Source organism: Amblyomma americanum, chromosome 4, assembly GCF_052857255.1.
Source record: "Amblyomma americanum isolate KBUSLIRL-KWMA chromosome 4, ASM5285725v1, whole genome shotgun sequence".
In the NCBI taxonomy this organism is placed as follows: domain Eukaryota; kingdom Metazoa; phylum Arthropoda; class Arachnida; order Ixodida; family Ixodidae; genus Amblyomma; species Amblyomma americanum.
In genome coordinates, this window is record NC_135500.1 from 58388488 (window position 1) to 58412907 (window position 24420).

The 24420-nt window shown below is 50.0% G+C and overlaps 1 protein-coding gene, 12 non-coding genes and 3 pseudogenes across 13 annotated transcripts; all 16 read left to right on the forward strand.

Annotated features, from left to right (window-relative positions):
• Positions 1-627: 627 nt before the first annotated feature.
• LOC144129514 (uncharacterized) lies at positions 628-8870 on the forward strand. The gene is made up of 2 exons (XM_077663672.1): positions 628-1485; positions 7749-8870. Exons 1-2 carry the CDS (start codon positions 628-630, stop codon positions 8856-8858), a joined length of 1968 nt encoding a protein of 655 aa, XP_077519798.1. The 3' UTR covers positions 8859-8870.
• On the forward strand, positions 5482-5600 carry LOC144130651 (5S ribosomal RNA; annotated as a pseudogene).
• On the forward strand, positions 6192-6310 carry LOC144130810 (5S ribosomal RNA). The gene has a single exon (XR_013314238.1). It is a non-coding gene; the product is annotated as a 5S ribosomal RNA (ribosomal RNA).
• LOC144130811 (5S ribosomal RNA) lies at positions 6901-7019 on the forward strand. The gene has a single exon (XR_013314239.1). It is a non-coding gene; the product is annotated as a 5S ribosomal RNA (ribosomal RNA).
• Positions 8871-12460: 3590 nt separating the features above from the next.
• Positions 12461-12579, forward strand: LOC144130641 (5S ribosomal RNA; annotated as a pseudogene).
• A 582-nt stretch (positions 12580-13161) lies between these two features.
• On the forward strand, positions 13162-13280 carry LOC144130545 (5S ribosomal RNA). Its single transcript, XR_013314155.1, has one exon. It is a non-coding gene; the product is annotated as a 5S ribosomal RNA (ribosomal RNA).
• A 590-nt stretch (positions 13281-13870) lies between these two features.
• On the forward strand, positions 13871-13989 carry LOC144130812 (5S ribosomal RNA). Its single transcript, XR_013314240.1, has one exon. It is a non-coding gene; the product is annotated as a 5S ribosomal RNA (ribosomal RNA).
• A 582-nt stretch (positions 13990-14571) lies between these two features.
• On the forward strand, positions 14572-14690 carry LOC144131270 (5S ribosomal RNA). Its single transcript, XR_013314686.1, has one exon. It is a non-coding gene; the product is annotated as a 5S ribosomal RNA (ribosomal RNA).
• Positions 14691-15279: 589 nt separating this feature from the next.
• Positions 15280-15398, forward strand: LOC144131271 (5S ribosomal RNA). Its single transcript, XR_013314687.1, has one exon. It is a non-coding gene; the product is annotated as a 5S ribosomal RNA (ribosomal RNA).
• Positions 15399-19212: 3814 nt separating this feature from the next.
• On the forward strand, positions 19213-19331 carry LOC144130642 (5S ribosomal RNA; annotated as a pseudogene).
• A 591-nt stretch (positions 19332-19922) lies between these two features.
• Positions 19923-20041, forward strand: LOC144131086 (5S ribosomal RNA). Its single transcript, XR_013314504.1, has one exon. It is a non-coding gene; the product is annotated as a 5S ribosomal RNA (ribosomal RNA).
• Positions 20042-20624: 583 nt separating this feature from the next.
• Positions 20625-20743, forward strand: LOC144130813 (5S ribosomal RNA). Its single transcript, XR_013314241.1, has one exon. It is a non-coding gene; the product is annotated as a 5S ribosomal RNA (ribosomal RNA).
• Positions 20744-21333: 590 nt separating this feature from the next.
• LOC144130814 (5S ribosomal RNA) lies at positions 21334-21452 on the forward strand. The gene has a single exon (XR_013314242.1). It is a non-coding gene; the product is annotated as a 5S ribosomal RNA (ribosomal RNA).
• Positions 21453-22045: 593 nt separating this feature from the next.
• LOC144131087 (5S ribosomal RNA) lies at positions 22046-22164 on the forward strand. Its single transcript, XR_013314505.1, has one exon. It is a non-coding gene; the product is annotated as a 5S ribosomal RNA (ribosomal RNA).
• Positions 22165-22746: 582 nt separating this feature from the next.
• On the forward strand, positions 22747-22865 carry LOC144130815 (5S ribosomal RNA). The gene has a single exon (XR_013314243.1). It is a non-coding gene; the product is annotated as a 5S ribosomal RNA (ribosomal RNA).
• A 590-nt stretch (positions 22866-23455) lies between these two features.
• Positions 23456-23574, forward strand: LOC144130816 (5S ribosomal RNA). Its single transcript, XR_013314244.1, has one exon. It is a non-coding gene; the product is annotated as a 5S ribosomal RNA (ribosomal RNA).
• Positions 23575-24420: the final 846 nt, after the last annotated feature.

Sequence of the window (24420 nt, forward strand, 5' to 3'; positions counted from 1 at the left end):
CTCTAACGCTTTTTTTTTGCCTCATAGTTATATCATTTATCCGATATGCCTCGTGCAACTGTAGGAGGTTTCGCGTTATTGTTATAAATAACACATTCCCACTGGCAATGTACGTACGTGCGGACGCGAAATTCCGTGCACGCGTGCTTGCGGCAAAACTGAAAAGCGACCGCCCGGCTTCCCGGCTGTCATTCTGACGTCTACGGCGGCGTGTACAGTGCAGATTAAACTCGGCAATGCGCCTAGATAACAGGGAGTCCCAGTTAGCGCATAAGACTGCGCAGTAGCGCACAATTAGCGTTCATCGATATAGTCGACACGCTTTCCTTGCCCGGTCCATGTGTCAACACCAGAGGCTTGCTCCCGCTGCTCTTTCGATGCATGCCGCAGTGCGTTACGATCGCCAGAACGGCTGAGAAAAGCCCAGGGCACGTAATTGCACGCTCGGCGCCTGTTGCCACGAGCGAGGGAAGTATTCGTGCGAAGTTTTGCATTCGGGAGCGGCTGCATACACTACAGTATAAAGGAGGCTATGACACTACATAAGCGCTTCGAAAAGTGTATTTCTCGCCATCGGCCATACCATGCTGGATTCGACTTCCGGCCACCGAGCGTGACGGACGTGCGATGACGGGCTCCGTTGGAGCAGCTACAGCGGTCATGTCTGGCCGCGGAAACAGGGCTTTTGCCTCGGATGAAGAGTATCAGGTGATTCTGCCTACCCTTCCTACAGGACGTGTTGTGTTGAACACAGTTTTTTTGCACGCTGACGTGCGGGCCCGTCCTTATCGGGTCGAAGATTTCAGGGATGCGCTGGCTCAGCTGATGCTGCTCCCCGAGGTTATCGCCTTGGGGGCGTATCGCATGAGCCATGTATGGGCTGTTACTTTCGCGAGTGCTGAGGCGGTGACGAAAATTCTTTCTGCCGGAGACCTGAAAGTCAAGGACCGCCGCTGTCTCGTCATCGACCCGGCAAACCAGGACGTCCGCGTCAAGCTGCACTGGCTGCTGCACAACGTGCCCGACGAAGACGTGAGGGTAGCCTTTGCTCCGTACGGCAAGGTGAGCGAAGTCTCCAAGGAGCGGTGGCGCGTCCAGGGTGTCGCCAGCAAGGGGTCGACGATACGCTTGGTTTCATTGAAAATGAATCCTGGCGTGAAGCTGGAAGACCTCCCTCACGAAGTCAGGGTTGGCGGTGAGCTGGCTCTCGTGGTTGTACCGGGCAGAGCTCCGCTGTGTCTGCGCTGCCACGGTACTGGGCACATTCGCCGTGAGTGCAAGGTTCCACGATGCGGCGCCTGTCGTCGCTACGGGCACGAAGAAAGCAGCTGCGTACGCACGTACGCGAGTGCTGCCGTCCCAGTCAACACTGACATTTCGTCCGAACTTGTCATGGACGAGGCTGACGCGGAAGACGCTGCAGCAGAGGCAGGGGACAGCGTGGAGAAGGCCCCTGCTGTGCCCCCTACGGAAATATCCACAAGCGTAGAGGAGCCCAGCAGTAAGCGGCAGCAACAGGTAGCGCAGCCTGCAGAAGTCAAGGCGCCAACGGACGAAGTCTTGAGCGGTGGGGCGTCAGCTCCCGTCGTTCCCCAGCATGGTGACAGCATGGAAGTGTCACATGCATCAACCAGCAACCAAGCAGGGAAGCGACCGCACGAGCACAGTGCGAATGGAGAGCCCAAAGTGAGCGAAGGCGACGAGCCGCCGCAGAAGACTGTTGGTGTCAGGCGACCGACGTTGAAACCGCGGCCGAATGTACAGGCCGATCAACGAGCGGCGGCTAAGCCGCCGCCTTAGTTGGAGTGAGTGCCCTGTGAGTGGTTTCTGTGGGCGTGAGATGGCCTTTTTCGGTAACGGACTGCATGGGCTGATTTTCCAGTCCATACGCAAGAGGCACTTGTGCAAGAGACTTTGGATTACCGGCACCGCACCCATCGAGCACCTCAGACTAGGCAAGTCACCCGCACCGTCGCCTTGTGTCCCGAGGTATGCACCATATGGCTCCTGTACCTAAACTAGATGGCTTCTACACCTCTTAGAGCGTTGCGCATTGCAACAATTAATGTCAGGGGACTGGCTTCCAAGAAGCGTCAGTACCAGCTAAGCCGGCTGTTCGTTGATAATGACCTAGACATAATAGCCGTACAGGAGACGAAAGTCGAAAGACAGGAACAGGCGGACCTTATGGTGCAGCCTTTTACGGCACGCTACAATGTTTGTGTGTGCCATTCTTCTGGCACATCGGGCGGTTGTGCTGTATTTATTAGGAATTCTCTCGGGATTGTCGAGCAGAATTTAACTGTGTGTCAAACTGGCCGTTTGGTTGTAGTGGATTTTTTTTATTGCAATTTGCTATGGAGAGTCATATGCGTGTATGCTCCTAACAGGGAGAACGAGCGCAAGGAATTTTTTGAGCGCGTTGAACCATATGTGTGCTGTGAGCGGTTAATTGTGCTTTTGGGCGACTTTAACTGCGTTTGTAAAGCAGAGGATAGAATTACAAAAAGACTCCTTCGTGACAAAAGTGCGGAATTGTTGAATTCGATTGTGCAAGAAAATGGTTTAGATGATGTTGCTGAAGTTCTTTCGGTAGCGCCGCATTTTACTCACTTCCAGGGTGAAAGTCACGCGAGACTTGACAGAGCGTATGTGTCGCTTGATCTGATTCCTTTGTGCAATAGCTACGAGGTAAAACACATGTCTTTTACCGACCACAGCTTAGTTACGTTTACCCTGGGGAACAAAGACAAGAAATCTCGTTTCTCGTGGGACCTGTGGAAGTTTAACGCACAATTACTCGAGGATGAACGCTTTGACATTAAAGTTAATGAATGCATTAAAGCATTGCTATCAGCAGAGCCTGGGAACTGGGTAATTAGGTGGGAAGATTTCAAAGAACAAGTGAAAATAAACGCGATTGAAAGGGCAAGCATTATATGCCACGATAAACGTGTTAAAGAAAAAGAACTACATTGCCAACTTGACTTGCTCGTAAGCCTGGAAAGTTCCCAGCCGGGAAAATATAAGAAAGAAATAAGAGATACAAAAAGTAAACTTGAGATTATCGAAAAAGACAAGTATACAGCTGCCATGATACGGGCCCGTGCTGAACGTCTCTGGCTTGACCAAGTACCTACTAAACGCTCGCTTAGTGACGAAAAGAAGTACGCGACTCAGAACGAAGTAAGACAAATCAGGTACAGAAACGAGGTAACGAATGATAGCAAAGTGATTCAGTTGGCGTTTGTTGAGCAGTATCGGGAATTGCTTGGGCGGCGACGGCTTGAAGAAGAGGGGTTTGCAAACACGTTCTTGTCCCGTATGCCAAAACTAGGAGACGATATAAAACAAGGGCTGGAGGTACCAATCAGCGTAAGCGAAGTGGGAAGAGCAATCGAAGAGCTGAGTGCCGGAAAATCTCCCGGTCCTGACGGCTTAGGTAGTGAATTTTATAAGAAGTTCAAAGCCGAACTCACCCAAGCTCTCCACTGCGTCTTCACCGAAATTTATGAGACAAAGAAAATGCCACCATCATTTAAAACAGCACACGTGGTTTTAATACCCAAGAGTGAGGACCAGGCTAAACTTCTGTCCGTTGGGGCTTATCGGCCGATAAGCCTAACCAACGTTGACTATAAAGTGTTTATGAAGATTCTTGCCAACAGACTGCAAAAGGTCATAAAGGACCTTGTAGGGCCCCACCAAACGTGCGGTATTAAAGGTCGCACCATTGGAACAAATGTGCACATTGCTAGAACTGTTCTTGAATGCTGCGATGCCTTCGGGGGCCGAGTTGCCATGATACAGCTTGACCTTGCAAAGGCCTTCGATCGAGTGTCGCATGACATTCTTTTCGCCATTCTAGAATATGCCAACGTCGGCTCTGTGATAATACAAGGTGTACAGATGGCGTACGACAACTGTGTTACCCGAATTATAGTGAACAAACAGCTGACTGAACCTGTACCTGTGTGTTCTTCGGTCAGGCAGGGTTGCCCGCTCTCGCCTTTGCTCTTTGCGATCTACCTTGAGCCTTTTCTGTTATCACTGTTGCACAATGATGGGATCTGCGGTTTCACTCTTCTGTCGGCGCAAGTAAAAGTGCTTGCTTACGCTGATGATATTGCTGTTTTTTGCGCGGATCAAGAAAGCGTTAAAGAAGTTGTGAAAGTCGCAGGGGAATATTGCAAAAAGACTGGGTCCGAAATTAACTGGGATAAGTGCATAGGTTTTTGGCACGGTGATTGGGACAGCACACCTGCCGTGTTTGCTAACATGAAATGGACGACCGCCCCTGCGAAGTACTTGGGGGTACCCTTGGAGCACTATAAAAGCAGTACGGAGTTGTGGGGTGAGATAACGCAGAGTGCAAGGAGAAAAGCGGATGGCTGGAAAGGACGTGACCTTTCTGTTTTCGCGCGCGCAAGTGTGTGCAATGTATTTTTAATAGCCAGAATTTGGTATATATTGCAGTTCGTGCTCATTACCCGAGCAAACCTGCAGAAGCTGCATAGAGTGATTGCTGTCTTTATTTGGAGCTCAAATTGGGAGCGAACAAGTCGAGTTAATCTGTTCCTTCCGGTCAAAAGGGGCGGCCTTGGTCTTTCTAATTTGTTTCTGAAGCAAGTTGTCTCAAGATTTTTGTTTCTACGTGATCAAACCGATCCCTTGTTGCGCACAATGTTGCAGGTGCGCTTAGGCAACGTGTTGCCGGAATTTGTTGTGTCCAGTTACCCGGCCACGAATCGTGCTGTAACAGGTTTTTTGCGTGAAGTTGTGGCAGCCTTTCGCACTTTGAGCGCTCACTTTTCTACACAGTATCTATCTGCTGTACCCAGGAAAAAACTGTACAAAGATTTGCTAGATATATTTATACCTGCTCCCTTATACCGTTCCTTTTGCTGCGGAGGCCCAGGCAAAAATGTGTTAAAGCGAGTTAAGAAGATGCCGGTAAGACCGACTGTGAAATCCTTTTTCTTTAAACTTCATACCGGTACCCTTCCGGTGAAAACATGGCTAAACGATAAAGGCATTTTTGTGCCCTGGACCACCGACTGCATACTCTGCAAAAAACCCGAGACCATCGAACATGTGTTTATCGACTGCTGGGACCCGGTTTTCCACTGGGACATCTTGCAAAGAACATTGAAGAAAGAACTACCTGTAACTCCTTATGGCATCCGGTTTCTACCTATAGAAAGTGAGGAGGTTCCTTACGACATGTTTATGCTACTGGGCCTCCACAGCATCTGGAAAACGAGAATGGCGGCCAGGCACGCCGACGCAAATGTGCGACCAGTGAGAGAAAACTTTATAGAAAGTGCAGTTTTCCTGAGAGATGTTCTCCGCAGTCAACCCCAGCCGCCGGACTGGGTGGCAGTTATGGATGAACTGATTAACATGAAAAAGTTTTAACCCATTGTCTCGGCCAAAGTGTGGCTAGAGATTTTTATGTATTGTTTACCGGTAATAAAGAAAAAAAAAGGCCATACCATGCTGAATACGCCGGTTCTCGTCCGATCACCGAAGCTAAGCAGCATTGGGCTCGGTCAGTACTTGGGAGGGAGACCACCCGGGAACACCGAGTGCTGATGGCACTTCTTTTGCATTTTTTTCGTCTCTACCGCTTTTTTTTTTGCCTCATAGTTATATCATTTATCCGATATGCCTCGTGCAACTGTAGGAGGTTTCGCGTTATTGTTATAAATAACACATTCCCACTGGCAATGTACGTACGTGCGGAAGCGAAATTCCGTGCACGCGTGCTTGCGGCAAAACTGAAAAGCGACCGCCCGGCTTCCCGGCTGTCATTCTGACGTCTACGGCGGCGTGTACAGTGCAGATTAAACTCGGCAATGCGCCTAGATAACAGGGAGTCCCAGTTAGCGCATAAGACTGCGCAGTAGCGCACAATTAGCGTTCATCGATATAGTCGACACGCTTTCCTTGCCCGGTCCATGTGTCAACACCAGAGGCTTGCTCCCGCTGCTCTTTCGATGCATGCCGCAGTGCGTTACGATCGCCAGAACGGCTGAGAAAAGCCCAGGGCACGTAATTGCACGCTCGGCGCCTGTTGCCACTAGCGAGGGAAGTATTCGTGCGAAGTTTTGCATTCGGGAGCGGCTGCATACACTACAGTATAAAGGAGGCTATGACACTACATAAGCGCTTCGAAAAGTGTATTTCTCGCCATCGGCCATACCATGCTGAATACGCCGGTTCTCGTCCGATCACCGAAGCTAAGCAGCATTGGGCTCGGTCAGTACTTGGGAGGGAGACCACCTGGGAACACCGAGTGCTGATGGCACTTCTTTTGCATTTTTTTCGTCTCTAACGCTTTTTTTTTGCCTCATAGTTATATCATTTATCCGATATGCCTCGTGCAACTGTAGGAGGTTTCGCGTTATTGTTATAAATAACACATTCCCACTGGAAATGTACGTACGTGCGGACGCGAAATTCCGTGCACGCGTGCTTGCGGCAAAACTGAAAAGCGACCGCCCGGCTTCCCGGCTGTCATTCTGACGTCTACGGCGGCGTGTACAGTGCAGATTAAACTCGGCAATGCGCCTAGATAACAGGGAGTCCCAGTTAGCGCATAAGACTGCGCAGTAGCGCACAATTAGCGTTCATCGATATAGTCGACACGCTTTCCTTGCCCGGTCCATGTGTCAACACCAGAGGCTTGCTCCCGCTGCTCTTTCGATGCATGCCGCAGTGCGTTACGATCGCCAGAACGGCTGAGAAAAGCCCAGGGCACGTAATTGCACGCTCGGCGCCTGTTGCCACTAGCGAGGGAAGTATTCGTGCGAAGTTTTGCATTCGGGAGCGGCTGCATACACTACAGTATAAAGGAGGCTATGACACTACATAAGCGCTTCGAAAAGTGTATTTCTCGCCATCGGCCATACCATGCTGAATACGCCGGTTCTCGTCCGATCACCGAAGCTAAGCAGCATTGGGCTCGGTCAGTACTTGGGAGGGAGACCACCTGGGAACACCGAGTGCTGATGGCACTTCTTTTGCATTTTTTTCGTCTCTAACGCTTTTTTTTTGCCTCATAGTTATATCATTTATCCGATATGCCTCGTGCAACTGTAGGAGGTTTCGCGTTATTGTTATAAATAACACATTCCCACTGGAAATGTACGTACGTGCGGACGCGAAATTCCGTGCACGCGTGCTTGCGGCAAAACTGAAAAGCGACCGCCCGGCTTCCCGGCTGTCATTCTGACGTCTACGGCGGCGTGTACAGTGCAGATTAAACTCGGCAATGCGCCTAGATAACAGGGAGTCCCAGTTAGCGCATAAGACTGCGCAGTAGCGCACAATTAGCGTTCATCGATATAGTCGACACGCTTTCCTTGCCCGGTCCATGTGTCAACACCAGAGGCTTGCTCCCGCTGCTCTTTCGATGCATGCCGCAGTGCGTTACGATCGCCAGAACGGCTGAGAAAAGCCCAGGGCACGTAATTGCACGCTCGGCGCCTGTTGCCACGAGCGAGGGAAGTACTCGTGCGAAGTTTTGCATTCGGGAGCGGCTGCATACACTACAGTGTAAAGGAGGCTATGACACTACATAAGCGCTTCGAAAAGTGTATTTCTCGCCATCGGCCATACCATGCATTCGACTTCCGGCCACCGAGCGTGACGGACGCGTTATCATGAGCTCCGTCGGAGCGGTTTCAGCGGCCCAGTCGGGCCGCGGTAACAGGTTTTTTGCGGCTAGTGCCGATGATTACCAGGTTATTCTGCCCAATCTGCCATCCGGACGCATCGTCGCCAACACCGTTTTCATGCACGGCGATCCAAGAGCCCGGCCCTATCGTGTTGAAGACTACCGGGACACTTTGGCCAACCTTGGTGCGCTTCCCGACGTTGTGGCGTTGGGGGCGTATCAAATGAACCACGTGTGGGCTGTGACAATGACAACTGCTGATGCTGCTCAGAAGCTGCTTTTGGCCGTCGACGTGAAGGTAAAGGATCGCCCATGTTTGCTCATTGATCCGAATAACCGAGAGGTTCGTGTAAAGCTGCACTGGTTGCTGCATGGCGTTACCGACGAAGACGTTCGCGTGGCACTGTCGCCCTACGGGAAGGTGTTGGAAGTGACCCGGGAGAAGTGGCGGGCGCTCGGTGTCACTGAAAAAGGGTCGACGACTCGTACAGTTGGACTAAAATTGCATGCCGACGTCAAAATAGACGATATTCCGCATCAGCTCAAGATAGCCGGAGAGCTAACTCTTGTTGTTGTGCCGGGCCGCGCTCCTCTGTGTCTGCGCTGCAAGAGCACCGGGCACATACGTCGCGACTGCAAAGTGCCGCGCTGTAGTCGTTGTCGTCGTTTCGGCCACGTCGATGCTGATTGCGCAAAGACGTACGCCAGCGTAGCCGGACCAGTGCAGGCAAACGACATATCGGACCACCTGATGGACGAGGAAGACTCAGAGGAAACAGCAAGGACGAGCCGTAGCCTGGTTACGCAAGGTGCATCGTCGAACTTTCAAGGGGAACAACTAATTGACGGCGGAGATAAACCCGCAGACAAGCGGCGACATGACGACGCAGAAGGCGGGAACGAGAAGGATGAGGCAAGCACTACGGGCCACCCCTCTCCCGGAGGAGGCGAGAAACCACCCACCGAGCCGGCACCAGTCACCGTGATGGACAGCGACAGTATTAGTGCCGCTGCAAAGCGACCTCACGACGCAGGCGAAAATGGGAAGGAGCTTAGTGTCGTTGCTGCAGACGAGCCGCCAGCCAAGACGACTGTTGGACGGCGTCCTTCATTTCGACCGCTGCCGAACACTTCGGCGGCGCGCAAGACGGCGGAAACGCCGCCTATGCCGCCGTGAGGACCGCCCTGTGCTAGCACACTCCGGATAAAACCGCAGTTGTGAGGTAAGCGCCGTGCCCCCGGTTTTCTTTCCCGCCTTGCTATGATGACTATGGATAAGTCCATTCGCGTGGCAACATTAAATGTCCGAGGGCTTGCCTCAAGGAGGAAGCAGAGTCAACTGTACCGCCTGTTAAGCGACTTTGACCTTGACATTCTAGCAGTGCAGGAGACGAAAGTCGAGGGCGACGTGGAAACCGGGGGCATGGTGCAGCAATTCGTAGCGCGATACTGTGCTATTGTGAGCCATTCCGTGGGATATTCTTCAGGCTGCGCATTGTTGGTCCGACATAGTCTAGGAGCTAAAATAGAAGCCGTTACGTCATGCACGTCAGGACGGTTTATTGTATGTGATTTCTCGTTATCGTCCTTGGAGTGGCGTGTCATCTGTTTGTATGCGCCGACTGTTGCCGGGGAAAGGTGCAGGTTTTTTGAACAGCTAAAACAGTATACCCAGTGTAATAGGTTGGTCATTCTTATTGGTGATTTCAACTGCGTTCTTTCATCCCGGGACAAAACTAGCACCCGACCGTACAAGGATGCAAGCACGACTGCCCTAAATGAAATAATAGGGAACAGTAGTTTGGCGGATGTGGCTGAATGCCTTGGTGGTGGAAGAAATACGCAGTACACCCATTTTCAGGCTTCGAGCCACGCTCGTTTGGATAGAGCATACGTAAGCCTTGATTTGGTACCCTTTTGCAAGGAGTACCGAGTGAGCGCTGTTTCATTTACTGATCACTGCTTAGTCAGTTTTCTAGTAGCAAGCACGAAAGAAAGGAAAAGAAGCTACGAGTGGCAGTTATGGAAAATGAATTCAAAATTACTGGGTGATGAAATTTTTATGGCAGACGTGACGACGCAAGTTGATGCAATGAAACATATGGGTAATATGACGTACAGAGAAAAATGGGAGAACTTCAAGCAGACAGTTAAAATGAAAGCATTGGAGCGGGCGAGCGCTATACGCAGACAAAAGGGGGCAGAGGAAAAAACGATGCGCAGAAACTTGGAAAAATTGATCAGTGAAGAGTGTAGTAGACCCGGCATGTTCATGGACGATATTCGCGCACTAAAGCATAAAATAGAACAGTTCGACATCGAAAGATACCACGGTGCTCTGGTGCGAGCGAGAGCTGAAAAGCTGATAGCGGGGGAACTTCCATCAAAAAGAGCGTTGGGCGCAGAAAAGTGGCACGCGCGGCGCAATCAGATAGTGGAAATTGAAGTTGGTGGAAAAGTTAGTGACACAGCAGAAGATATAGAGCGCGCTTTCTTCGAGCACTACAGTGGGTTATTTGCCAACTGCTCAGTTGACATTGATCGTTTCAAGAAGGACTTCCTTTTGTTGATGCCCAGCCTAGACGACAGTACGAAGGAATTATTGGAGGCAGCTATCTCAGTAGAGGAGGTGAAAAACGCTATTGAAAGCTTGCAGCCGGGGAAGTCTCCGGGCCCGGATGGTCTGACCTCAGCCTTTTATAAACGTCTAAAAAGAACAATTTCACCAGTTTTAGCTGCTGTCTATAATGAGGCATTCGATCTCAATGTACTGCCGCCTTCCTTCACATCCTCCCACACTGTTCTTATACCGAAATCAGAAGACCCCTCTGTATTGCGCAGAGTGACTTCTTACCGTCCAATTTGCCTCACAAATGCAGACTATAAGATAATGATGAAAATTTTGGCTAAGCGATTGCAGACAGTCATTACTGACCTGGTGGGGCCGCATCAAACGTGCGGTATTAAAGGCCGATCTATTTTCTCAAATATACATGTAGCGCGTAGTATCCTTGAGTGCTGCGACGCAATGGGCACACAAGTGGCAATGATCCAAATTGATCTGGAGAAAGCTTTCGATAGGGTGCCTCATGAAATTCTTCTGTGCATTCTAGATCATGTGAATGTGGGTAGAATTATTCGAGGCGGGGTCGCCATGGCGTACCAGGATTGCACGACAAGTCTAATTGTCAACAAGGTTGTGGGTTCACGCATTCCAGTCAAACGCTCGGTGCGCCAGGGTTGCCCTCTTTCGCCACTGTTGTTTTGTTTGTATATAGAGTCATTTTGTTTGAGCGTGATACAGAGCGATTGTATGCGCGGTTTTAAACTACATCAGTTAGAAGTCCGACTGTTGGCTTATGCGGATGATATAGCCATGTTTTGTAATGATTACGACAGTGTAACACAGGCTGTTAAGTGTGTTAAAAGTTTTTGTGCGGCCAGTGGCAGCGCGGTAAACTGGAGTAAGTGCCTGGGATTCTGGCATGGGGATTGGCCGGAGGCCCCAGACACTTTTGCCAACATGAGTTTTACTACGACTCCTGTTAAATACTTGGGAGTTCCTCTTGAGTGTTACAAAGACAGCGAAGCCTACTGGTGGAGTGAAGTGGATAAAATGAGGGAAAGAGTGAATAAATGGAATGGATGGAATTGGTCAATGTTCTCGAGAGCCACAATTTGCAACATATTTTTAGTGAGCAAACTTTGGTATGTCCTTCAAGTCTTGCATTGCTCCAGGGTTCATATCCAAAAATTTCATCGGGTGTTTGCAGTGTTCGTGTGGGCATCTTCCTGGGAAAGATCAAGCCGCACCAATTTATTTCTACGAGTTCGAAATGGAGGACTCAGTTTGTCACATTTGTTTTTGAGACAGGTTGTCAATCGGTATTTATTTCTTCGGGACGTTAAGCACCCGTTTCTACACACTGTCTGTCAACTTCGCCTGGGGAAGCACTTGCCTAATATGGTTGTCTCTGCTGGCAGTATGCCCGGTGGAGTGCATGGTTTTTTACGCGAAGTTGTGGTTTCATGTAGGTTTTTGATGGCGCGGTTTTCACTCCAATACCTGAGTGAAGTCAACCGGAAAAAACTGTATAAAGACCTCTGTAGTGTGGTTCTCCCCGTGCCTTTATATCGGTCCCTTTACAGGGTAGGTATAGGTAACAAGGTACTAAAGCGTGTTAAGGCAATGTTAGTCCCGTCTGGTGTTAAGACTTTCTTTTTCAAATTACACACTGGAACTCTGACTGTCAAACCGTGGATGGCTGAAAAAGGTTTTTTTGTTCCCTGGGGTACTCACTGTATAATATGCAGAAAGGAGGAGACAATTGAGCATGTGTTCCTTGAATGCTGGGATGCTGTGTTCCTTTGGGATGTGCTTCAGCGCACAATCAAAAAAGAATTTCCGCTTGATGGGTACGGAATTCGCTACTTGCCAATTGAAAGTGATGACGGTACCCCATTTGATTTGATCATGCTAATAGCCCTACACAGTATTTGGAAATGCAGAATGGCAGTAAGGCACGCCGATCTCGATGCAAGACCGGCACGTCAATATTTCAAAGAAAGTATAAGCAACTTTGTTCAGGAGAAAAAGATGCTGGAATGTAGTCCAGAGTGGCTGTCACGTGTTGAGTTATTATTGGCGATGAAGGAATTTTAGCATGAGCGTGACCGCACAAGCTGAGCGGCCGTTGTTTTAACAAAGATGTGTTTTAGTGCTTATGTATGAATATGTGCTTTCTTTTCATGTGGGTCAAAATACCGGCAATAAAGAAAAAAAAAGGCCATACCATGCTGAATACGCCGGTTCTCGTCCGATCACCGAAGCTAAGCAGCATTGGGCTCGGTCAGTACTTGGGAGGGAGACCACCTGGGAACACCGAGTGCTGATGGCACTTCTTTTGCATTTTTTTCGTCTCTAACGCTTTTTTTTTGCCTCATAGTTATATCATTTATCCGATATGCCTCGTGCAACTGTAGGAGGTTTCGCGTTATTGTTATAAATAACACATTCCCACTGGCAATGTACGTACGTGCGGACGCGAAATTCCGTGCACGCGTGCTTGCGGCAAAACTGAAAAGCGACCGCCCGGCTGTCATTCTGACGTCTACGGCGGCGTGTACAGTGCAGATTAAACTCGGCAATGCGCCTAGATAACAGGGAGTCCCAGTTAGCGCATAAGACTGCGCAGTAGCGCACAATTACCGTTCATCGATATAGTCGACACGCTTTCCTTGCCCGGTCCATGTGTCAACACCAGAGGCTTGCTCCCGCTGCTCTTTCGATGCATGCCGCAGTGCGTTACGATCGCCAGAACGGCTGAGAAAAGCCCAGGGCACGTAATTGCACGCTCGGCGCCTGTTGCCACGAGCGAGGGAAGTATTCGTGCGAAGTTTTGCATTCGGGAGCGGCTGCATACACTACAGTATAAAGGAGGCTATGACACTACATAAGCGCTTCGAAAAGAGTATTTCTCGCCATCGGCCATACCATGCTGAATACGCCGGTTCTCGTCCGATCACCGAAGCTAAGCAGCATTGGGCTCGGTCAGTACTTGGGAGGGAGACCACCAGGGAACACCGAGTGCTTATGGCACTTCTTTTGCATTTTTTTCGTCTCTAACGCTTTTTTTTTGCCTCATAGTTATATCATTTATCCGATATGCCTCGTGCAACTGTAGGAGGTTTCGCGTTATTGTTATAAATAACACATTCCCACTGGCAATGTACGTACGTGCGGACGCGAAATTCCGTGCACGCGTGCTTGCGGCAAAACTGAAAAGCGACCGCCCGGCTTCCCGGCTGTCATTCTGACGTCTACGGCGGCGTGTACAGTGCAGATTAAACTCGGCAATGCGCCTAGATAACAGGGAGTCCCAGTTAGCGCATAAGACTGCGCAGTAGCGCACAATTAGCGTTCATCGATATAGTCGACAGGCTTTCCTTGCCCGGTCCATGTGTCAACACCAGAGGCTTGCTCCCGCTGCTCTTTCGATGCATGCCGCAGTGCGTTACGATCGCCAGAACGGCTGAGAAAAGCCCAGGGCACGTAATTGCACGCTCGGCGCCTGTTGCCACGAGCGAGGGAAGTATTCGTGCGAAGTTTTGCATTCGGGAGCGGCTGCATACACTACAGTATAAAGGAGGCTATGACACTACATAAGCGCTTCGAAAAGTGTTTTTCTCGCCATCGGCCATACCATGCTGAATACGCCGGTTCTCGTCCGATCACCGAAGCTAAGCAGCATTGGGCTCGGTCAGTACTTGGGAGGGAGACCACCTGGGAACACCGAGTGCTGATGGCACTTCGTTTGCATTTTTTTCGTCTCTAACGCTTTTTTTTTGCCTCATAGTTATATCATTTATCCGATATGCCTCGTGCAACTGTAGGAGGTTTCGCGTTATTGTTATAAATAACACATTCCCACTGGCAATGTACGTACGTGCGGACGCGAAATTCCGTGCACGCGTGCTTGCGGCAAAACTGAAAAGCGACCGCCCGGCTGTCATTCTGACGTCTACGGCGGCGTGTACAGTGCAGATTAAACTCGGCAATGCGCCTAGATAACAGGGAGTCCCAGTTAGCGCATAAGACTGCGCAGTAGCGCACAATTAGCGTTCATCGATATAGTCGACAGGCTTTCCTTGCCCGGTCCATGTGTCAACACCAGAGGCTTGCTCCCGCTGCTCTTTCGATGCATGCCGCAGTGCGTTACGATCGCCAGAACGGCTGAGAAAAGCCCAGGGCACGTAATTGCACGCTCGGCGCCTGTTGCCACGAGCGAGGGAAGTATTCGTGCGAAGTTTTGCATTCGGGAGCGGCTGCATACACTACAGTATAAAGGAGGCTATGACACTACATAAGCGCTTCGAAAAGTGTATTTCTCGCCATCGGCCATACCATGCTGAATACGCCGGTTCTCGTCCGATCACCGAAGCTAAGCAGCATTGGGCTCGGTCAGTACTTGGGAGAGAGACCACCTGGGAACACCGAGTGCTGATGGCACTTCTTTTGCATTTTTTTCGTCTCTAACGCTTTTTTTTTGCCTCATAGTTATATCATTTATCCGATATGCCTCGTGCAACTGTAGGAGGTTTCGCGTTATTGTTATAAATAACACATTCCCACTGGCAATGTACGTACGTGCGGACGCGAAATTCCGTGCACGCGTGCTTGCGGCAAAACTGAAAAGCGACCGCCCGGCTTCCCGGCTGTCATTCTGACGTCTACGGCGGCGTGTACAGTGCAGATTAAACTCGGCAATGCGCCTAGATAACAGGGAGTCCCAGTTAGCGCATAAGACTGCGCAGTAGCGCACAATTAGCGTTCATCGATATAGTCGACACGCTTTCCTTGCCCGGTCCATGTGTCAACACCAGAGGCTTGCTCCCGCTGCTCTTTCGATCATGCCGCAGTGCGTTACGATCGCCAGAACGGCTGAGAAAAGCCCAGGGCACGTAATTGCACGCTCGGCGCCTGTTGCCACGAGCGAGGGAAGTATTCGTGCGAAGTTTTGCATTCGGGAGCGGCTGCATACACTACAGTATAAAGGAGGCTATGACACTACATAAGCGCTTCGAAAAGTGTATTTCTCGCCATCGGCCATACCATGCTGAATACGCCGGTTCTCGTCCGATCACCGAAGCTAAGCAGCATTGGGCTCGGTCAGTACTTGGGAGAGAGACCACCTGGGAACACCGAGTGCTGATGGCACTTCTTTTGCATTTTTTTCGTCTCTAACGCTTTTTTTTTGCCTCATAGTTATATCATTTATCCGATATGCCTCGTGCAACTGTAGGAGGTTTCGTGTTATTGTTATAAATAACACATTCCCACTGGCAATGTACGTACGTGCGGACGCGAAATTCCGTGCACGCGTGCTTGCGGCAAAACTGAAAAGCGACCGCCCGGCTTCCCGGCTGTCATTCTGACGTCTACGGCGGCGTGTACAGTGCAGATTAAACTCGGCAATGCGCCTAGATAACAGGGAGTCCCAGTTAGCGCATAAGACTGCGCAGTAGCGCACAATTAGCGTTCATCGATATAGTCGACACGCTTTCCTTGCCCGGTCCATGTGTCAACACCAGAGGCTTGCTCCCGCTGCTCTTTCGATGCATGCCGCAGTGCGTTACGATCGCCAGAACGGCTGAGAAAAGCCCAGGGCACGTAATTGCACGCTCGGCGCCTGTTGCCACGAGCGAGGGAAGTATTCGTGCGAAGTTTTGCATTCGGGAGCGGCTGCATACACTACAGTATAAAGGAGGCTATGACACTACATAAGCGCTTCGAAAAGTGTATTTCTCGCCATCGGCCATACCATGCTAATTCTCTGGGGATTGTCGAGCAGAATTTAACTGTGCGTCAAACTGGCCGTTTGGTTGTAGTGGATTTTTTTTTATTGCAATTTGCTATGGAGAGTCATATGCGTGTATGCTCCTAACAGGGAGAACGAGCGCAAGGAATTTTTTGAGCGCGTTGAACCATATGTGTGCTGTGAGCGGTTAATTGTGCTTTTGGGCGACTTTAACTGCGTTTTTAAAGCAGAAGATAGAATTACAAAAAGACTCCTTCGTGACAAAAGTGCGGAATTGTTGAATTCGATTGTGCAAGAAAATGGTTTAGATGATGTTGCTGAAGTTCTTTCGGTAGCGCCGCATTTTACTCACTTCCAGGGTGAAAGTCACGCGAGACTTGACAGAGCGTATGTGTCGCTTGATCTGATTCCTTTGTGCAATAGCTACGAGGTAAAACACATGTCTTTTACCGACCACAGCTTAGTTACGTTTACCCTGGGGAACAAAGACAAGAAATCTCGTTTCTCGTGGGACCTGTGGAAGTTTAACGCACAATTACTCGAGGATGAACGCTTTGACATTAAAGTTAATGAATGCATTAAAGCATTGCTATCAGCAGAGCCTGGGAACTGGGTAATTAGGTGGGAAGATTTCAAAGAACAAGTGAAAATAAACGCGATTGAAAGGGCAAGCATCATATGCCACGATAAACGTGTTAAAGAAAAAGAACTACATTGCCAACTTGACTTGCTCGTAAGCCTGGAAAGTTCCCAGCCGGGAAGATATAAGAAAGAAATAAGAGATACAAAAAGTAAACTTGAGATTATCGAAAAAGACAAGTATACAGCTGCCATGATACGGGCCCGTGCTGAACGTCTCTGGCTTGACCAAGTACCTACTAAACGCTCGCTTAGTGACGAAAAGAAGTACGCGACTCAGAACGAAGTAAGACAAATCAGGTACAGAAACGAGGTAACGAATGATAGCAAAGTGATTCAGTTGGCGTTTGTTGAGCAGTATCGGGAATTGCTTGGGCGGCGACGGCTTGAAGAGGGGTTTGCAAACACGTTCTTGTCCCGTATGCCAAAACTAGGAGACGATATAAAACAAGGGCTGGAGGTACCAATCAGCGTAAGCGAAGTGGGAAGAGCAATCGAAGAGCTGAGTGCCGGAAAATCTCCCGGTCCTGACGGCTTAGGTAGTGAATTTTATAAGAAGTTCAAAGCCGAACTCACCCAAGCTCTCCACTGCGTCTTCACCGAAATTTATGAGACAAAGAAAATGCCACCATCATTTAAAACAGCACACGTGGTTTTAATACCCAAGAGTGAGGACCAGGCTAAACTTCTGTCCGTTGGGGCTTATCGGCCGATAAGCCTAACCAACGTTGACTATAAAGTGTTTATGAAGATTCTTGCCAACAGACTGCAAAAGGTTATAAAGGACCTTGTAGGGCCCCACCAAACGTGCGGTATTAAAGGTCGCACCATTGGAACAAATGTGCACATTGCTAGAACTGTTCTTGAATGCTGCGATGCCTTCGGGGGCCGAGTTGCCATGATACAGCTTGACCTTGCAAAGGCCTTCGATCGAGTGTCGCACGACATTCTTTTCGCCATCCTAGAATATGCCAACGTCGGCTCTGTGATAATACAAGGTGTACAGATGGCGTACGACAACTGTGTTACCCGAATTATAGTGAACAAACAGCTGACTGAACCTGTACCTGTGTGTTCTTCGGTCAGGCAGGGTTGCCCGCTCTCGCCTTTGCTCTTTGCGATCTACCTTGAGCCTTTTCTGTTATCACTGTTGCACAATGATGGGATCTGCGGTTTCACTCTTCTGTCGGCGCAAGTAAAAGTGCTTGCTTACGCTGATGATATTGCTGTTTTTTGCGCGGATCAAGAAAGCGTTAAAGAAGTTGTGAAAGTCGCGGGGGAATATTGCAAAAAGACTGGGTCCGAAATTAACTGGGATAAGTGCATAGGTTTTTGGCACGGTGATTGGGACAGCACACCTGCCGTGTTTGCTAACATGAAATGGACGACCGCCCCTGCGAAGTACTTGGGGGTACCCTTGGAGCACTATAAAAGCAGTACGGAGTTGTGGGGTGAGATAACGCAGAGTGCAAGGAGAAAAGCGGATGGCTGGAAAGGACGTGACCTTTCTGTTTTCGCGCGCGCAAGTGTGTGCAATGTATTTTTAATAGCCAGAATTTGGTATATATTGCAGTTCGTGCTCATTACCCGAGCAAACCTGCAGAAGCTGCATAGAGTGTTTGCTGTCTTTATTTGGAACTCAAATTGGGAGCGAACAAGTCGAGTTAATCTGTTCCTTCCGGTCAAAAGGGGCGGCCTTGGTCTTTCTAATTTGTTACTGCAGCAAGTTGTCTCAAGAGTTTGGTTTCTACGTGATCAAACCGATCCCTTGTTGCGCACAATGTTGCAGGTGCGCTTAGGCAACGTGTTGCCGGAATTTGTTGTGTCCAGTTACCCGGCCACGAATCGTGCTGTAACAGGTTTTTTGCGTGAAGTTGTGGCAGCCTTTCGCACTTTGAGCGCTCACTTTTCTACACAGTATCTATCTGCTGTACCCAGGAACAAACTGTACAAAGATTTGCTAGATATATTTATACCTGCTCCCTTATACCGTTCCTTTTGCTGCGGAGGCCCAGGCAAAGATGTGTTAAAGCGAGTTAAGAAGATGCCGGTAAGACCGACTGTCAAATCCTTTTTCTTTAAACTTCATACCGGTACCCTTCCGGTGAAAACATGGCTAAACGATAAAGGCATTTTTGTGCCCTGGACCACCGACTGCATACTCTGCAAAAAACCCGAGACCATCGAACATGTGTTTATCGACTGCTGGGACCCGGTTTTCCACTGGGACATCTTGCAAAGAACATTGAAGAAAGAACTACCTGTAACTCCTTATGGCATCCGGTTTCTACCTATAGAAAGTGAGGAGGTTCCTTACGACATGTTTATGCTACTGGGCCTCCACAGCATCTGGAAAACGAGAATGGCGGCCAGGCACGCCGACGCAAATGTGCGACCAGTGAGAGAAAACTTTATAGAAAGTGCAGTTTTCCTGAGAGATGTTCTCCGCAGTCAACCCCAGCCGCCGGACTGGGTGGCAGTTATGGATGAACTGATTAACATGAAAAAGTTTTAACCCATTGTCTCGGCCAAAGTGTGGCTAGAGATTTTTATGTATTGTTTACCGGTAAAAAAAAAAAAGGCCATACCATGCTGAATACGCCGGTTCTCGTCCGATCACCGAAGCTAAGCAGCATTGGGCTCGGTCAGTACTTGGGAGGGAGACCACCTGGGAACACCGAGTGCTGATGGCACTTCTTTTGCATTTTTTTCGTCTCTAACGCTTTTTTTTTTGCCTCATAGTTATATCATTTATCCGATATGCCTCGTGCAACTGTAGGAGGTTTCGCGTTATTGTTATAAATAACACATTCCCACTGGAAATGTACGTACGTGCGGACGCGAAATTCCGTGCACGCGTGCTTGCGGCAAAACTGAAAAGCGACCGCCCGGCTTCCCGGCTGTCATTCTGACGTCTACGGCGGCGTGTACAGTGCAGATTAAACTCGGCAATGCGCCTAGATAACAGGGAGTCCCAGTTAGCGCATAAGACTGCGCAGTAGCGCACAATTAGCGTTCATCGATATAGTCGACACGCTTTCCTTGCCCGGTCCATGTGTCAACACCAGAGGCTTGCTCCCGCTGCTCTTTCGATGCATGCCGCAGTGCGTTACGATCGCCAGAACGGCTGAGAAAAGCCCAGGGCACGTAATTGCACGCTCGGCGCCTGTTGCCACGAGCGAGGGAAGTATTCGTGCGAAGTTTTGCATTCGGGAGCGGCTGCATACACTACAGTATAAAGGAGGCTATGACACTACATAAGCGCTTCGAAAAGTGTATTTCTCGCCATCGGCCATACCGTGCTGAATACGCCGGTTCTCGTCCGATCACCGAAGCTAAGCAGCATTGGGCTCGGTCAGTACTTGGGAGGGAGACCACCTGGGAACACCGAGTGCTGATGGCACTTCTTATGCATTTTTTTTCGTCTCTAACGCTTTTTTTTTGCCTCATAGTTATATCATTTATCCGATATGCCTCGTGCAACTGTAGGAGGTTGCGCGTTATTGTTATAAATAACACATTCCCACTGGCAATGTACGTACGTGCGGACGCGAAATTCCGTGCACGTGTGCTTGCGGCAAAACTGAAAAGCGACCGCCCGGCTGTCATTCTGACGTCTACGGCGGCGTGTACAGTGCAGATTAAACTCGGCAATGCGCCTAGATAACAGGGAGTCCCAGTTAGCGCATAAGACTGCGCAGTAGCGCACAATTAGCGTTCATCGATATAGTCGACACGCTTTCCTTGCCCGGTCCATGTGTCAACACCAGAGGCTTGCTCCCGCTGCTCTTTCGATGCATGCCGCAGTGCGTTACGATCGCCAGAACGGCTGAGAAAAGCCCAGGGCACGTAATTGCACGCTCGGCGCCTGTTGCCACGAGCGAGGGAAGTATTCGTGCGAAGTTTTGCATTCGGGAGCGGCTGCATACACTACAGTATAAAGGAGGCTATGACACTACATAAGCGCTTCGAAAAGTGTTTTTCTCGCCATCGGCCATACCATGCTGAATACGCCGGTTCTCGTCCGATCACCGAAGCTAAGCAGCATTGGGCTCGGTCAGTACTTGGGAGGGAGACCACCTGGGAACACCGAGTGCTGATGGCACTTCTTTTGCATTTTTTTCGTCTCTAACGCTTTTTTTTTGCCTCATAGATATATCATTTATCCGATATGCCTCGTGCAACTGTAGGAGGTTTCGCGTTATTGTTATAAATAACACATTCCCACTGGCAATGTACGTACGTGCGGACGCGAAATTCCGTGCACGCGTGCTTGCGGCAAAACTGAAAAGCGACCGCCCGGCTTCCCGGCTGTCATTCTGACGTCTACGGCGGCGTGTACAGTGCAGATTAAACTCGGCAATGCGCCTAGATAACAGGGAGTCCCAGTTAGCGCATAAGACTGCGCAGTAGCGCACAATTAGCGTTCATCGATATAGTCGACACGCTTTCCTTGCCCGGTCCATGTGTCAACACCAGAGGCTTTCTCCCGCTGCTCTTTCGATGCATGCCGCAGTGCGTTACGATCGCCAGAACGGCTGAGAAAAGCCCAGGGCACGTAATTGCACGCTCGGCGCCTGTTGCCACGAGCGAGGGAAGTATTCGTGCGAAGTTTTGCATTCGGGAGCGGCTGCATACACTACAGTATAAAGGAGGCTATGACACTACATAAGCGCTTCGAAAAGTGTATTTCTCGCCATCGGCCATACCATGCTGAATACGCCGGTTCTCGTCCGATCACCGAAGCTAAGCAGCATTGGGCTCGGTCAGTACTTGGGAGGGAGACCACCTGGGAACACCGAGTGCTGATGGCACTTCTTTTGCATTTTTTTTCGTCTCTAACGCTTTTTTTTTTTGCCTCATAGTTATATCATTTATCCGATATGCCTTGTGCAACTGTAGGAGGTTTCGCGTTATTGTTATAAATAACACATTCCCACTGGCAATGTACGTACGTGCGGACGCGAAATTCCGTGCACGCGTGCTTGCGGCAAAACTGAAAAGCGACCGCCCGGCTTCCCGGCTGTCATTCTGACGTCTACGGCGGCGTGTACAGTGCAGATTAAACTCGGCAATGCGCCTAGATAACAGGGAGTCCCAGTTAGCGCATAAGACTGCGCAGTAGCGCACAATTAGCGTTCATCGATATAGTCGACACGCTTTCCTTGCCCGGTCCATGTGTCAACACCAGAGGCTTGCTCCCGCTGCTCTTTCGATGCATGCCGCAGTGCGTTACGATCGCCAGAACGGCTGAGAAAAGCCCAGGGCACGTAATTGCACGCTCGGCGCCTGTTTCCACGAGCGAGGGAAGTATTCGTGCGAAGTTTTGCATTCGGGAGCGGCTGCATACACTACAGTATAAAGGAGGCTATGACACTACATAAGCGCTTCGAAAAGTGTATTTCTCGCCATCGGCCATACCGTGCTGAATACGCCGGTTCTCGTCCGATCACCGAAGCTAAGCAGCATTGGGCTCGGTCAGTACTTGGGAGGGAGACCACCTGGGAACACCGAGTGCTGATGGCACTTCTTATGCATTTTTTTTCGTCTCTAACGCTTTTTTTTGCCTCATAGTTATATCATTTATCCGATATGCCTCGTGCAACTGTAGGAGGTTGCGCGTTATTGTTATAAATAACACATTCCCACTGGCAATGTACGTACGTGCGGACGCGAAATTCCGTGCACGTGTGCTTGCGGCAAAACTGAAAAGCGACCGCCCGGCTGTCATTCTGACGTCTACGGCGGCGTGTACAGTGCAGATTAAACTCGGCAATGCGCCTAGATAACAGGGAGTCCCAGTTAGCGCATAAGACTGCGCAGTAGCGCACAATTAGCGTTCATCAATATAGTCGACACGCTTTCCTTGCCCGGTCCATGTGTCAACACCAGAGGCTTGCTCCCGCTGCTCTTTCGATGCATGCCGCAGTGCGTTACGATCGCCAGAACGGCTGAGAAAAGCCCAGGGCACGTAATTGCACGCTCGGCGCCTGTTGCCACGAGCGAGGGAAGTATTCGTGCGAAGTTTTGCATTCGGGAGCGGCTGCATACACTACAGTATAAAGGAGGCTATGACACTACATAAGCGCTTCGAAAAGTGTTTTTCTCGCCATCGGCCATACCATGCTGAATACGCCGGTTCTCGTCCGATCACCGAAGCTAAGCAGCATTGGGCTCGGTCAGTACTTGGGAGGGAGACCACCTGGGAACACCGAGTGCTGATGGCACTTCTTTTGCATTTTTTTCGTCTCTAACGCTTTTTTTTTGCCTCATAGTTATATCATTTATCCGATATGCCTCGTGCAACTGTAGGAGGTTTCGCGTTATTGTTATAAATAACACATTCCCACTGGCAATGTACGTACGTGCGGACGCGAAATTCCGTGCACGCGTGCTTGCGGCAAAACTGAAAAGCGACCGCCCGGCTTCCCGGCTGTCATTCTGACGTCTACGGCGGCGTGTACAGTGCAGAATAAACTCGGCAATGCGCCTAGATAACAGGGAGTCCCAGTTAGCGCATAAGACTGCGCAGTAGCGCACAATTAGCGTTCATCGATATAGTCGACACGCTTTCCTTGCCCGGTCCATGTGTCAACACCAGAGGCTTGCTCCCGCTGCTCTTTCGATGCATGCCGCAGTGCGTTACGATCGCCAGAACGGCTGAGAAAAGCCCAGGGCACGTAATTGCACGCTCGGCGCCTGTTGCCACGAGCGAGGGAAGTATTCGTGCGAAGTTTTGCATTCGGGAGCGGCTGCATACACTACAGTATAAAGGAGGCTATGACACTACATAAGCGCTTCGAAAAGTGTATTTGTCGCCATCGGCCATACCATGCTGAATACGCCGGTTCTCGTCCGATCACCGAAGCTAAGCAGCATTGGGCTCGGTCAGTACTTGGGAGGGAGACCACCTGGGAACACCGAGTGCTGATGGCACTTCTTTTGCATTTTTTTCGTCTCTAACGCTTTTTTTTTGCCTCATAGTTATATCATTTATCCGATATGCCTCGTGCAACTGTAGGAGGTTTCGCGTTATTGTTATAAATAACACATTCCCACTGGCAATGTACGTACGCGCGGACGCGAAATTCCGTGCACGCGTGCTTGCGGCAAAACTGAAAAGCGACCGCCCGGCTTCCCGGCTGTCATTCTGACGTCTACGGCGGCGTGTACAGTGCAGATTAAACTCGGCAATGCGCCTAGATAACAGGGAGTCCCAGTTAGCGCATAAGACTGCGCAGTAGCGCACAATTAGCGTTCATCGATATAGTCGACACGCTTTCCTTGCCCGGTCCATGTGTCAACACCAGAGGCTTGCTCCCGCTGCTCTTTCGATGCATGCCGCAGTGCGTTACGATCGCCAGAACGGCTGAGAAAAGCCCAGGGCACGTAATTGCACGCTCGGCGCCTGTTGCCACGAGCGAGGGAAGTATTCGTGCGAAGTTTTGCATTCGGGAGCGGCTGCATACACTGCAGTATAAAGGAGGCTATGACACTACATAAGCGCTTCGAAAAGTGTATTTCTCGCCATCGGCCATACCATGCTGAATACGCCGGTTCTCGTCCGATCACCGAGAACGAACCTGTTCCGGCGGGTAAAAGACGGGGGGTTGGGGCTAGGGCACCTCTTTTTAAGGCAGCTGGTGAACCGTTTTTTGTTTTTTCGCGACGTCTCAGACCCGTTCTTGCGCACCGTGTGCCAGGTCAGGCTGCGGCGATTGCTGCCCGAGTTTGTTGTTACCACAGAAGAGCTCTCGGGTGGAATTTTTGGTTACTACAAAG

What these genes read in the sequence shown, in the direction of transcription:
- LOC144129514 (XM_077663672.1), top strand. Translation starts at nt 628, where the DNA reads ATGACGGGCTCCGTTGGAGCAGCTACAGCGGTCATGTCTGGCCGCGGA. An exon ending in CTACGGAAATATCCACAAGC is followed by an intron (nt 1,486 to 7,748) that starts GTAGAGGAGCCC and finishes GATGATTACCAG; the next exon opens with GTTATTCTGCCCAATCTGCC.